The 13032-nt window shown below is 40.4% G+C and overlaps 1 protein-coding gene across 7 annotated transcripts in view; it reads right to left on the bottom strand.

Moving 5' to 3' along the window:
- PARP11 (poly(ADP-ribose) polymerase family member 11) overlaps positions 1-13032 on the bottom strand; it is a 51415-nt gene that overhangs the window by 13033 nt on the left and 25350 nt on the right. For 3 of the 7 annotated variants that reach the window (XM_077759176.1, XM_077759177.1, XM_077759173.1), the window contains 4 exons: positions 6878-6988; positions 4665-4790; positions 3707-3827; positions 1150-1225 (listed from right to left, as the gene is read on the bottom strand). In XM_077759176.1, the coding sequence (XP_077615302.1) occupies positions 1150-1225; positions 3707-3827; positions 4665-4787 (320 nt within the window). In that variant the 5' untranslated portion in view covers positions 4788-4790; positions 6878-6988. Of the gene's footprint in view, positions 1-1149; positions 1226-3706; positions 3828-4664; positions 4791-6877; positions 6992-7112; positions 7131-13032 lie in introns of those variants that run through there. The other 4 variants (XM_077759174.1, XM_077759172.1, XM_077759178.1 and 1 more) reach the window with 3 other exon arrangements.

Genomic DNA, 13032 nt, shown 5'->3' with positions numbered 1-13032 from the left:
GTTCTGGTTTGTATCGTCTGTGACAGAAAAGTGTTCAGCCCCATAGTATTGTGGCTTCTCCCCACCAAAGTATACCAGAAGTAATAAGGTACAATTACAACAACATTTTCCATTATTATGTCCCATTTTTCTCCTAGATTAAATATCCTTGGACACTAAGCAATTCCTTTATTACATTCCTTGTGCCAAAGAATAAAGATATGATGTGGTGGTAAGAAAATAATATCCTCCACATTCCATAGAAGTCCTAGTCTAGGGCATTTGTTATAGAAGTACTTGAATAACTTTTAAATCAGGATGCAAAAATATGAGCCAAAAGCCTTAAGAAACAAACTGATAGAAACTTAAAGCATTTCTTTCCTTACTTGACCCCTTGTTTCAAAATATCTCATTAGAAAGAGCAAAGGGGTATCTCCAATTCACATGCTCCTATTTTTTTTCTTTTCTGTTTCATTTTATGTTCTTTGAACAGCAATATTTGCTTGAGGGATCATGACAAAAAGCAGGAGGTATACTCTCAAAGATTTCCCCCTTCAATTTCATTCACAGGAATAATAAACACTTACTTTCTTCTGGCATCTACAGCTCTCTTTTAGAGCTGTGTACCACCAGAGAAAGCAAACAGGACAATGTGCGACCCAGACCCAGAAGTAGAGGGCTGTGCTGCCATCCCACTGAGCTCGCACCTTCTTTAGGTCTCCTGTGGTCATTACAGATTTGGAATCATTCCTGGGAGCTGCCCAGTGGGGATAAGTGGAGGGAGAGAAAAAGGGGGCAACTGCCTAGAAGCTATAACTAGCCCATATCACTGGATGGCTCTGTCAGAGTATTTGCAAGTTAATTCAAACCTACTTCAGCGAGCTATTTTAAGGATTTATAGCAGAGACCATATGGCGTTCTGTAACCATCTTAAAGAAATGAAAAATGTGTATATAGAAGAGGAAATGAAGAGGAGAACAGGAAAGGCAACAAGGGCAGACAATCATCATACTGTATTTCATCAACTAACGCAAAATCCAGTCATGAAAAGATCAACATCAAGATCATTAAATAACCTACCCAAACATTTTCAGTCTATTTGTTCCTCTATCAAATACTAAAAAAGAGGAGGAAAGCCCACTCTTTCCACCCCTATTCTCTTTACAATACCTGAAAGCACTGATAGAAAAGGGGGCTCTTTTTATTAAGCGCTGTTTTCCGGTGATGAGATTCATTTGCTTCATTTCTGTAGGCAAAGACAAAGATATTAGTTAAGCGGTGGGAACAGACTGTGCTATACATAGTCACAAAGATGTGTAGCCACAGCACGTGGTGATCCGGAACCATGGCACTTGGGGAGGCGCTGACGAGCACAGTGTATCAAGGACACTTTACCACCCATGTATTTATCACATCATAGGAGTGCTATTCAGGGAGCACGGCTTCATCGTGAGGTCTAAGCTCACACACAGGATGCTAGGCTCAGACCGCTCAGTATGCAGGGTCCACACCTTTCTGGAGCACACTTAGCTTAAGCTGATGCTATGGTATAAGAGTTCCCAACTTAGGAAAATGAAGAGTACTAGAAAGAGAATAAAATTATAGTACTGAACCTTCTGGCTGGTTTATGAAATGGGAAGTGTACTTTGATTGCTCCAAAATTTTTGGGAATGATTAAAAGATAATTACCACTATAAAACTGAAAGAACTGACAGAATTTCAAAAATTGGTACATTTTTGGTCTTCTCGGAATCATATACCAAAACCAACGACAGAAAACCTAACTAGGCTAAATACGTGCTTTTTTCAAAAGGTTCTAGTGAGATGAGACTGATAACTAACTGGAGGTGTCATTTTCTTCTCCCTTCTGTGCCTCAGCTGTGCCAATGTTACCAGATCCATGTCTTCGTTCCCACCAAGTTTAGTACAAAGGCTTACTTTGAGATGCCAGTCAGTATATCTTATCTAATTGGCATCATTCCATTCCAAAATAAAGAGCTTTGCCCATCCAGGCAAATGCTATAAAATATAAAGTATGCCCTGCCCTTTCTGGATTCTCTAAGGTTCCGCACACACACCGGCATCACCGCTATGCAGGAAAAAGCAAGATGATGTCAGCACAAGGAGCAAAGCCTGCAGTGTCTTCTACCACCTCATTCTGAGTTTCCTCTTCACCATTTTTACCAAGAGCACCTTAGTCAGCTTATGGCAGAGCAGCTGGAGCTAATTTTGCAAATAGTACATTCGAAATGCTGATGCCTATACCTTTGATGCAGTATCATCATATAGAGGGGTTGGTGAAATTAAATTATTAAATGTGACTCCTATTCTTTGATAAAGATATTTTAACAAACTGCATGGTTTGAGAGAAAGCTCTCCCCAAAATATAGTTTTAATTAGCAAATATTCTTTCAGAAACATGTGGCTTGCTGAGTTAAATGTGTTGATTAATTTCATCCTCTACACGAAGCCTGATGTGTGTGCATATCACTATGTCTTAGTATCGCTTCAAATTGGCACTTGTGCACAAGATGTCTGAAAGATCTAAGGGATACCTTCTGTCTAGACTGCAACAAAAAGATAAATGTCAGGGCCCCTTAAAGGCAGCCTATTTAGCTAATGTCATAAAAAAGCAGTTATGGTTAGTTGCGAGGAAGAATATAATGGTTTGAACTCTTGAGAATTAAAAAAAAAAACTCTGGGGGGACAATAATCATTAGAGATTTGGTTGCATCAACCTCTTACTGGACAAATCCCATTCACCATTTCTGGGCCTTAGCTCATCCAAGGGAATTTCCTAAGGTGTCACCACCTTACCACACCACACCACAACCCTGTCATAAAGACACAACTCATAGAAACTGGGAGGGAACAGCTAGATGACTGAGCCATGTAGCAGCCAAAATATGCTTTGTTAAGAAAGCCTTCCCAGAGCACAATGCTGGCTCAGTCAGTAGAGCATGTGACTCTTGACCTTGGAGTTGTAAGTTGGAGCCCCACGTTGGGTGTAGAGGTTACTTAAAAAAAAAACCTTAAAAAAAAAAAAAGCTTTCCCTTCTAGGTCTTGTATGCCTCTTTGCCACAAACAGCTAAAACCAACAGCTTGAAACTAAAAGAGTTGAATCCAACCGGTTTTTTATGGGATACTTAAAACCATGCCTATAGATCATGGATGAAATCCAAAGTAGGGCTGATTTCCAGATTAGCTAGCTGCTCTGTGAAAGAGCCAATGAAATCAGAAAATGGCAAAAGGCAACATCCATTAAAGAAACTGTTTTCTGGCAAAGACACTAAGAGATGGGTTGTTCAGGTGAACTTTGGCCTTAAAACTATCACCAGCTACCTATGACTCTGTCACCTAACTTCTCAGATGGATCCTTAAAATGAAAAGGTCCCCAGCTATTTCAAAAGGCTAATAGGATGATGAACAAAACAACAGCTAAAAAAGTGTTTCGTGTTCCTTAGGGGAGAAGAGTTACATAAGTTCAAAAGATACGACAATCTCTACATACGTTAGTATCTATAAGCATACAAATACTCCTTTATAAAAGGTAATGTTGTGCAAGAAGATTTAAAATCTTGAATTTTTAAAGAGAGATTTTTGTGTATGACAAAAGAGATTTACTTCACTGTTCACAAATACATCAACTAATTCTCATCTTCACAACTGTAGGTTTTACTGTATCAATATGCTAAAAACACACAACTATGAGGGGTAAAAACATACCTGCAAAGTCTATCTTGTAGCTGAATTTGGAAGTAGTAAAAGAAATGGAGCCACAAGGGTTTGTTTTGAAGCTTTTTTCGATATCTTCACTGCTAACTGTACACTGAATGTTGGTATCCGGCTTTAAGACAAACCAGAGAGTGTCATTTACCAGCTGTTCACATCAATGGCTTGGCCACAGAGGCGGTTCTGTGGTCACAGAGACAGAGACTGGAGCGACGAGGGGAACTGACTGAGCGCACATTCTAGTTCCCACACACACGGAGAATCGCAGCTAAGCGAGTGTGTGCAGAACGGTGTAAGGACTTCCAGCAAAGAAACTCCAGCAACTGGTGAGAAGCCCTCTTTCCAGATCGTTACAATTCCTACAAATGATTTCAATAATTACAACTTCCTAACTGGCTCAAATTAGATCTTCTTTAGGTAGGCTTCTAAGTCAGAAAAGACCACCAAGCTTTCGGGTACTGGTTGAAATTCACGAGCCGTATGTGACTCTGGACAGATTCTGTTAACCTTTCTGAGTTTTGCTGTCTTTGACCATGAGACAGTGTTAAACATCTGTTTCAGAGCTGCTGTGAGGCTAACGTAGAAAATATGCCTGCAACATCTAAGATGATACCTGGCGGACACAAGGTGCTTACTAAGGGCCTGCTCTCTTCTCCTCCTTGTACACCAAATGGAACTTGGAATTGCTCAGCCATACTGAGACCGTGCAACTCAGTCACATTCACCCTCTGTACACACAGTGAACTCAAACTGCTTCTAAATACGTGATTGAGAAAACCTGGGGACAGGAAAAGGAAAAGGACTAGAAGAATTTCTCATTTTTCTTTTAGTGAAGCTATCTGATTTCCCTAAGGTTTGATTTCCTTCCAGGTCTGCACTGCTACTGTGTGAGTCAGCAGCATGATGCTAAGTGAATCGGAAGCCCGTGTGCTACATTCTGGAAAGGAGGTACCTGAAACATGTGCCACTTCCCGCACTCCGCCAAGTAAAACCAGCCCCACTGGGTGTCTGACGTGTCCATCTCATCCTCGCTATTTGTCGTTCTGGGTAAAAATTCTTCTGCTTTGTGAAACATCTCCTGAAAAGCCAGAAAGGGGCAGAAGAAGAAATATACATACGTTTCTTAACAATCAATGTACCTTTATACATCATTTTTTTCTTACAAAGAACTGTATGGCAAGTGTCCTTCCAATGGTGACACTTCAAAACTACCATCCTCTGGTGCGCCTGGGTGGCTCAATCACTTAAGCATCCGACTCTTGATTTTGGCTCAGGTCGTGAGCTCATGGTCTGTGAGATTGAGCCCCACATCAAGGCTCTGCACTGACAGCATGAAGCCTGTTTGAGATTCTCTCTCTCCCCCCCTCTCTCTCTTTGCCCCTCCCCTGCTTGCAGTCTTTTTCTCTCTCTCCCAAAATAAATAAATAAACTTAAAAAAAAATAATACGATTCTCTCTGGCATATAGACTCTGAAGACAAACATTTATTTTATTTTTCATTAAAAAAAATTCTTTTTAATTTTTGAGAGATAGAGACAGCATGAGCAGGGGAGGGTCAGAGAGAGAGGGAGACACAGAATCCGAAGACAGGTTCCAGGCTCTGAGCTGTCAGCACAGAGTCCAACGCGGGGCTCGAACCCATGACCATGAGATCATGAACTGAGCTGAAGTCAGACGCTTAACCGACCGAGCCACCCAGGCGCCCCTGAAGACAAACATTTAAAAAGGCTGAATATCACTCCTTACCAAATAAAAAAAATAATAATACACTTAGGTAAGATACAGCAATGCCCATTCAATGATTTAATTAAGCTATCTCAATATCTATAAGCACTCCAGATTCTCCGTATAGAGCCAAGAAATCTCTGTCTTACCATATGTTCACATATTTGGTCAAAAAAAATCCATGTATCACACTAGTTAAAACCAAATACACCTGAGGTTTGTTTTAAACATTCATTACTTCATTTAATGGCATGGAAAGATGTTTGCAATCTATAATGTTGAGTAAAAAGGAAGGCTACAATACACACAAATAGTATAATCCAATTTTAATTTAAAAAATTCACCTCTATTTACCTACATGAATGTATGTGGATGTACATGTATGTATGTGTACATACACACACACACACACACACACACACACACACAGGCAAACACACACACAGAAGAAAGTCTGGATATACATACAATTTATCATAGTTTTTTCTAAGAGTTAGAATAATACAAATAATTGTGGTAACTCTTATGTGGCTCTTAGAATATGCTAAGCACTAAGTACTATACAGATAATAGCTCATTTAGGAGTCACAACAATCCTGTAAAATAGGTACTATTATCCCAAATTTATAAATGAGGAAACTGGAGCACAGAGAGGTCTACCATAGGGAAGCCAGGATTCAAACCCAGGCAGTCTAGATCCAGGGCCTATGCCTTAATTACCATTAATATACTGCCTTGTACTTCATCATAAATGATTTTATAATTGTCACTATATCAAGTAACTCACATACACATGATCTTTGAAAAATTTTAAACATTCTTGGGTAGAGACTGGGATGAAGAGACGGTCGCCAGAAAAAAGGCAATGAGGTTAGTCAAAGAAGACTAACTATCTGGATACTATGTGTCCTCGGGGTTTTTGAATAAATTTAACTTTGCACAATTAATATATGAAAACATTCTCCTTGCAAAGAGTCAGAATGCTCAAGATAAAGCTAAAAACGTTTTTGACCATCATCAGTTCCATTTCTGGTATCTTCTCTACCTCCTTCCCTAGGGTTAACCAAGACTATCAACTTAGTATGTGTCTTTCAGGTGTGTGTGTGTGTGTGTGTGTGTGTGTGTGTGTGTGTGTATGTGTGTGTGTTTAGCCATATACACACATATAAACATATGGTTATTGGTGGTTTGTTAAAAATTTTTATTTCCTACATCTTTGATTTTTTTTTTTTTTTACAAAGAATATATAACTACTTGAGTAAATTTCATCACTTAAAATGGTCCATCCTGTTTCCAGAAGCTGTGTAACCTGGGATAAGTTTCTGATTACCTCATCTAGACCACAGCTGTCTCTTCACAAAATGGAAATTAAAGGCTCCTTCCTCGTTGGGCTCTCGTTAGAAATGAAAGAGATAATGCAGTGAAGAACCAAATACAGTACCTGAACTCAATGAAGGGGGCTTGTTATCTTTTATTCATGCTTGGAAACTTCTCCAAGGAATGCTTTACGGTTATTTTCTGGATTTTTCCTTCATGTTTTAAAGTTGACCGGCTGCTAGGAAATGAAAAATAGAACACCTTAGGGTCAAGAGCTTCAGGTACAGAACCCACTATTTGCCTTATACCTTTTAATCAGAAAATAAAGGCAATGATTTAAAATTTCAGATCAAGGGCACCTGGGTGGCTCAGTCGGTTAAGCGTCCGACTTCGGCTCAGGTCATGATCTCGCAGTTCGTGAGTTTGAGCCTCGCATCGAGTTCTGTGCTGACAGCTAGCTCAGAGCCTGGAGCTTGTTTCAGATTCTGTGTCTCCCTCTCTCTCTGCCCCTCCCCTGCTCATGTTCTGTCTCTCTCTGTCTCAAAAATAAAAAAAATAAACTATAAAAAATTTAAAAAATAAAATAAAATTTCAGACCAATTGTTCACGTTAACTATTCCCAGCTCCTGCTCTTGCTTCTATTATTGTTCACATCATTTGTCCATTCTACTGTGAGAAAGAAACCAAGAATGACCTAAATTTATTTTTTCTTCTGAAAACAATTCCCAAAATTTAGAAGGATGAGTTTAAAGGTAATAGTTAAGGCAAATATTTGGCTTATGGGTTCTATCTTTTCTTTACTAGAAGAGGGAAATAAAAACAAGAAACAGGAAACAGAAAATATCCTTTATACAGTATACATGCATCACTTGTGCTCTGCTGTGTCACACTGTCCCTAAGATCACACTCTAAGCCAGGGTACAATGGTAAGTGTTTTACCAAAGTCCTTCCAGAACTTCCCATCATAAATAGCTTTGGGTGGGACCCAGGACAGACTCATATTTATCCCTATTTTGGAGAGGGCAACACTATAGGCAGGTGCCACTGTAGTCAACATTCCTAAGGCACTTCAAATTCCACAAAATTTTTTGTCTTCCCTAACCCAATGCACAAGAGAAGTCACTATCTTCCAAAGTTAGGGAAAAAATGAAGCAGAGAAAATGCAATTATTTTGTCAAGAATCATAGAGTTAGTGGGAGAGCTAGGCTTGCCTCATCCTTCAAACATAGCTAGAAAATTTCAAATCATTCTGAACACCCAAAAAATCAATCTGAGGACAGAACAAACGGCACAATTAGTGGGGAGCAGAGGCCACACTGTGGAGGTAGGAGGTGCAGAGACATGGTTTGGGGGAGAGAAGGCTCACGCGTGCTGCGGAGGGGAATGAGCCCTGCTCATGGAGAGGGAGAGAGAAGGAAAGGAGCACAGAAGCGATCACNTGGGTGTTATATGGAAACCAACTTGACAATAAACTATTTAAAAAAAATAAAAATAAATAAAAACTAAATTATAATTTGAATCTAAATAAATAAATAAATAAAAGGAAAACACTTTCCCAAAGCCAAAGACTGGGAAAACAAGAGAGGTTGATTATGGTGAATTTTTACAAACAGTGGGGCTCAAAGACTGGAGTTTTAGAAGTCCACGCTGTGGCTGGTGTAGAGCCTGGTAGGCACTGTGGTGCTCCTGTGGGAAAGGAGGACAGAGGCCCAGGAGCAGATAGAGTGATCTGAGGATCCCCTGGACATACTGGGAGAGACGGTTGTCCCTTTTGGGAGTGCATCTGGGAGAGGTGGTGGTGCCTCCCAGAGTACAAAATAGCCAGCAGGTGCCATTGCACTGCCCCATTTATTAGCATAAGGGCTGACACACCTGTTGAGGGTGGCTAACCTGGGCACCAGCTTCTTGCTGTGCTTTACTGTAAACTCCAATCTCCTGCACATCAGTGCCACTGCCTTTCTAGGACAAACCGGCACCAGCCCAGCGAGACCCTTTCCCAGAGGACCAGTTCAGGTGCCACATTGGGTCCCTAAAATTTGGTGTTTTAAAACTCAGTGGGCTTGCCTGGGATAGAACACAGGTGCACTGCCCTGCTGTGTGAGCAGATGGCTGGGACACAGACAGGGTGAAGGCAAGGATCTGAGGGTGCCTAGGATACAGGGGAGACTGTTTGCTCTTCTGGGAGGGCTTCCCAGACAGCGGTGGGCACAAACTCCCCTCTCCAGTGTGAGGGACAGGGCTGGTGCCGTTTCCCTCCCTGGCCCTGCAGCATAAACTAGCTTTAGTAAACAGCACAGTGCCAACAGTGGTGACCTAAACCGCTTACACCAAGTCCCACCCCCTGCACCCTGCAAGTGCTTCTTTACTAGGGCAAATAAGCCTGAGAACCAGAGCAGTGGACCCCTCCCCCAGAAGGACAGCACAAACACCCCCCCACACCCACCATGTCTACTGACCATAGCATGCTGCAAAGCCCTACCTCTAGTGGAAATAGGATCTGGCCTCTTTTAACAAGGAGACCAGAGCACACCTACTTAAAATTTGCCACACTCTGGCCAAGATCCAAACACTGCCCGCTGTAGGCAAGGAGAGCCTCCGTAGACAACTGGTCTGAAGGATAGAGCAGCTACGACACAGAAGCAGGGTGCACACAGCACACACCAGAGAAACTCCCTGAAGCACAAGGCCCTGGACACTATGTGACCTCCTCTTCATAAAGCCTCACAAACAGGAAACATAACAGGCTTTCCTAATACAGAGAAGAAGACATAGACCTAGACAAAATGCCAAGATGGAAGAATTCATCCCAAAAGAAAGAACAAGGAAAGGTCACGGCCAGGGATCGAATCCAAACAGATATAAGTAATATGCCTGATTCAGAATTTAAAGCAACAATCATAAGGATACTAGCTGAGCTTGAGAAAAATGTGGAAGACACCAGGAAGTTGCTTACTGCAAAGATTAAAGCCTAAAAACTAGTTAGGCCAAAACAAAAATGCAATATGCAAACCTGGCTGGATGTAATGAACACAAGGATCGAAGAAGTAGGGGAATAGATAAGTAATATAGAAAATAAAATGATCAAGGTGCCTGGGTGTCTCAGTCAGTTGAACGTCCCACTCTTGATTTTGGCTCAGGTCATGATCCCAGGGTCATTGGGTCAAGCCCCACATCGGACTCCACACTCAGTGTGCAGCCTGCTTAAGATTTTCTCTCTGTCTCTCTGTGTCTGTCTCTGTCTGTCTCTCTCTCTCTCCTAGAAATAAATAAAACATTAAAAAAATAATAATAAAGTATAATAACATTCATATCAGGAGTCCCAGAAGAAGGGAGGGAAAAGAGGGCAGTAGGTTTATTTGAACAAATTACAGCTGAAAACTTCCCTCATCTGAGAAAGGAAAAAGACATCCAACTCCAGGAGGCACAGAGAATGTCTAACAAAATCAACAAAAGCAGGCCAACAACCAAAACATATTGTAGCAAGGTTTGCAAAATATCGAGATAAGGAAAAAATCTTAAAAGCAGCAAGGGAAAAGAAATCCCTAACTTACAAGAGAAGACAAGGTTAGCAGCAGACCTCTCCACAGAAACTTGGTAGGCCAGAAGGGAGTAGCATGATATATATTCAACATGTTAAATGGAAAAAATATGCAGCCAAGAAAACTCTATTCAGCAAGGTTGTCATTCAGAATAGAAGGGAGAGATTAAAAAAATAAGGGAGAGATAAAAGAGTTCATGACCACTAAATTAGCCCTGCAAGAAATACTGAAGGGGACTCTTTGAGTGGGAAAGAAACCCCAAAAGCGAAAAAGTCTAGAAAGGAACAGAGAAAATCTCCAGAAACAATGGTTTAACAGGGAATACAATGGCACTAAATTTGCATTATCAATTATCACTCTGAATGTAAATAGACTAAATGCAAAAGATATAAAGTGTCAGAATGGATAAAAAAACAAAAACAAACAAACAAACAAAAAACCATAAGACCTATCAGGGAGCCTGGGTGGCTCAATCAGTTAAGTGTCCAACTTCAGCACTTCAGCTCAGGCCATGATCTCATGGTTCATGAGTTCGAGCCCCACATGGGGCTCTGTTCTGACAGCTCAGAGCTGGATCCTGCTTTGGGTTCTATGTTTCCCTCTCTCTCTGCTTCCCCCCTCATTCATGCTCTCTCAAAAGTAAATAAACATTAAAAACAAAAACAAAAACAAGATACATCTATATGATGCCTACAAGAGATTCATTTTTTAAAAATTTTTTAAAATATTTTATTTATTTCTGAGAGAGAGACGGCATGAGCAGGGGAGGGTCAGAGAGAGAGGGAGATACAGAATCTGAAACAGGCTCCAGGCTCCGAGCTAGCTGTCAGCACAGAGCTTCATGTGGGGCTCGAACCCACGATCCATGCGATCATGACCTGAGCTGAAGTCAGACACTCAACTGACCGAGCCACCCAGGTGCCCCAAGAGATACATTTTAGACCTAAAGACACCTCCAAGATTGAAAGTGAAGGGATGGAGAATCATTTATCATGCTAATGGACATTAAAGAAAGCCAGAGTAACCATACTTCTATCAGATAAAATAGATTTTATTTTTTTAATGTTTATCTATTTATTTTGAAAGAGAACAAGTGTGAGTGGGGGAGGGGCACACAGCGAGAGAGAGAGAGAGAGAGAGAGAGACAGAGAGAGAGAGAGACAGAGAGAACCAAGCAGGCCCTGTGCTACCAGCACAGAGCCCAACGCAGGGTTCAATGCTTAACCAACTGAGCCTACCAGGCACCCCAAGCAAACTAGACGTTAAACCAAAGACTGTAGGGGCGCCTGGGTGGCTCAGTTGGTTAAACGTCCAACTTCGGCTCAGGTCATGATCTCACAGTTCGTGGGTTCGAGCCCCGCGTCGGGCTCTGTGCTGACAGTTAGCTCAGAGTCTGGAGCCTGTTTTGGATTCTGTGTCTCCCTCTCTCTCTGACCCTCCCCTGCTCACGCTGTCTGTCTCTCTCAGAAATAAACAAAACATTAAAAAAAAAACAAAAACAAAGACTGTAACAAGAAATGAAGAAGGTCAGTGTATCATAATAAAGGGGTTTATCCAGCAAGATCTCACAATTGTAAATACTTATCCCCTCCACTTGGAGCACCCAAATACATAAAACAATTAATAACAAACATAAAGGAGCTCTGATAATAATACAGTAATAGCAGAGGACTTAACACCCCACTCACAACAATGGACACATTATCTAAGCAGAAAATCAACACGGAAACAGTAGTTTTGAATGACATACTGGACCATATGGACTTAACATATATATTCAGAACATTTCATCCTAAAGCAGAATACACATTCTTTATGAGTGTACATGAGACATTCTCCAGAATAGATCATATACTGGGTCACAAATCAGCCCTCAACAAGTACAAAAAGATTGAGATCATACCATGCATATTTTCCAACAAAACTACTATGAAACTTGAAGTCAACCACAAGAAAAAATTTGGAAAGACCACAAATACATGGAAGCTAAAGAACATCCTACAAAAAAGAATGAATGGGTTAAACAGAAAATTAGGTAAGAAATTTAAAAAATACATGGAAACAAATGAAAATGAAAACATGACCATCCAAAACCTTTGGGATACAGCAAAAGTGGTCCTAGGAGGGAAATATATGGTAATACAGGTCTAATTCAAGAAACAAGAAATATCTCAAATACACAACCTAACCTGAAATCTAAAGGAGCTAGGAAAAGAACAACAAATGAAGCCTAAAGCCAGTAGAAGAAGGGACACATTAAAGATTAGAGTAGAAATAAAGATATAGAAACAAACAAAAAAACTCAAGCAGAACAAATCAATGAAAGTAGGAGCTGCTTCTTTGAAAGAAATAATAAAACTGATAAACTGCTAGCCATATTTATCAAAAAGAAAAGAGAAAGGATCCAAATAAATAAAATCACAAATGAAAGAGGGGAGATCACAACTAACACCACATATAAACAATTATAGGAGAATATTATGAAAAATTATATGCCAACAAATTGGGTAGTCTGGAAGAAATGGATAAATTCCTAGAAACAAATAAACAACCAAAATTGAAACAAGAAGAAATAGAATATTTGAACAGACTAAGAGCCAGCAAACAAATTGAATCAGTAAACAAAAATCTCTCAACCAACAAAAGTCCAGGGTCAAATGGCTTCCCAGGAAAATTCTACCAAACATTTAAAGATTAGTTAATACCTATTTTTCTCGACCTGTTCCAAAAAAGAGAAATG

The sequence above is a fragment of the Crocuta crocuta genome, unplaced genomic scaffold, assembly GCF_008692635.1.
Source record: "Crocuta crocuta isolate KB4526 unplaced genomic scaffold, BGI_CrCroc_1.0 scaffold72, whole genome shotgun sequence".
NCBI classification, from domain to species: domain Eukaryota; kingdom Metazoa; phylum Chordata; class Mammalia; order Carnivora; family Hyaenidae; genus Crocuta; species Crocuta crocuta.
Note: the sequence above shows the minus strand (reverse complement) of the source record. Positions and strands in the feature narration are given on the sequence as shown.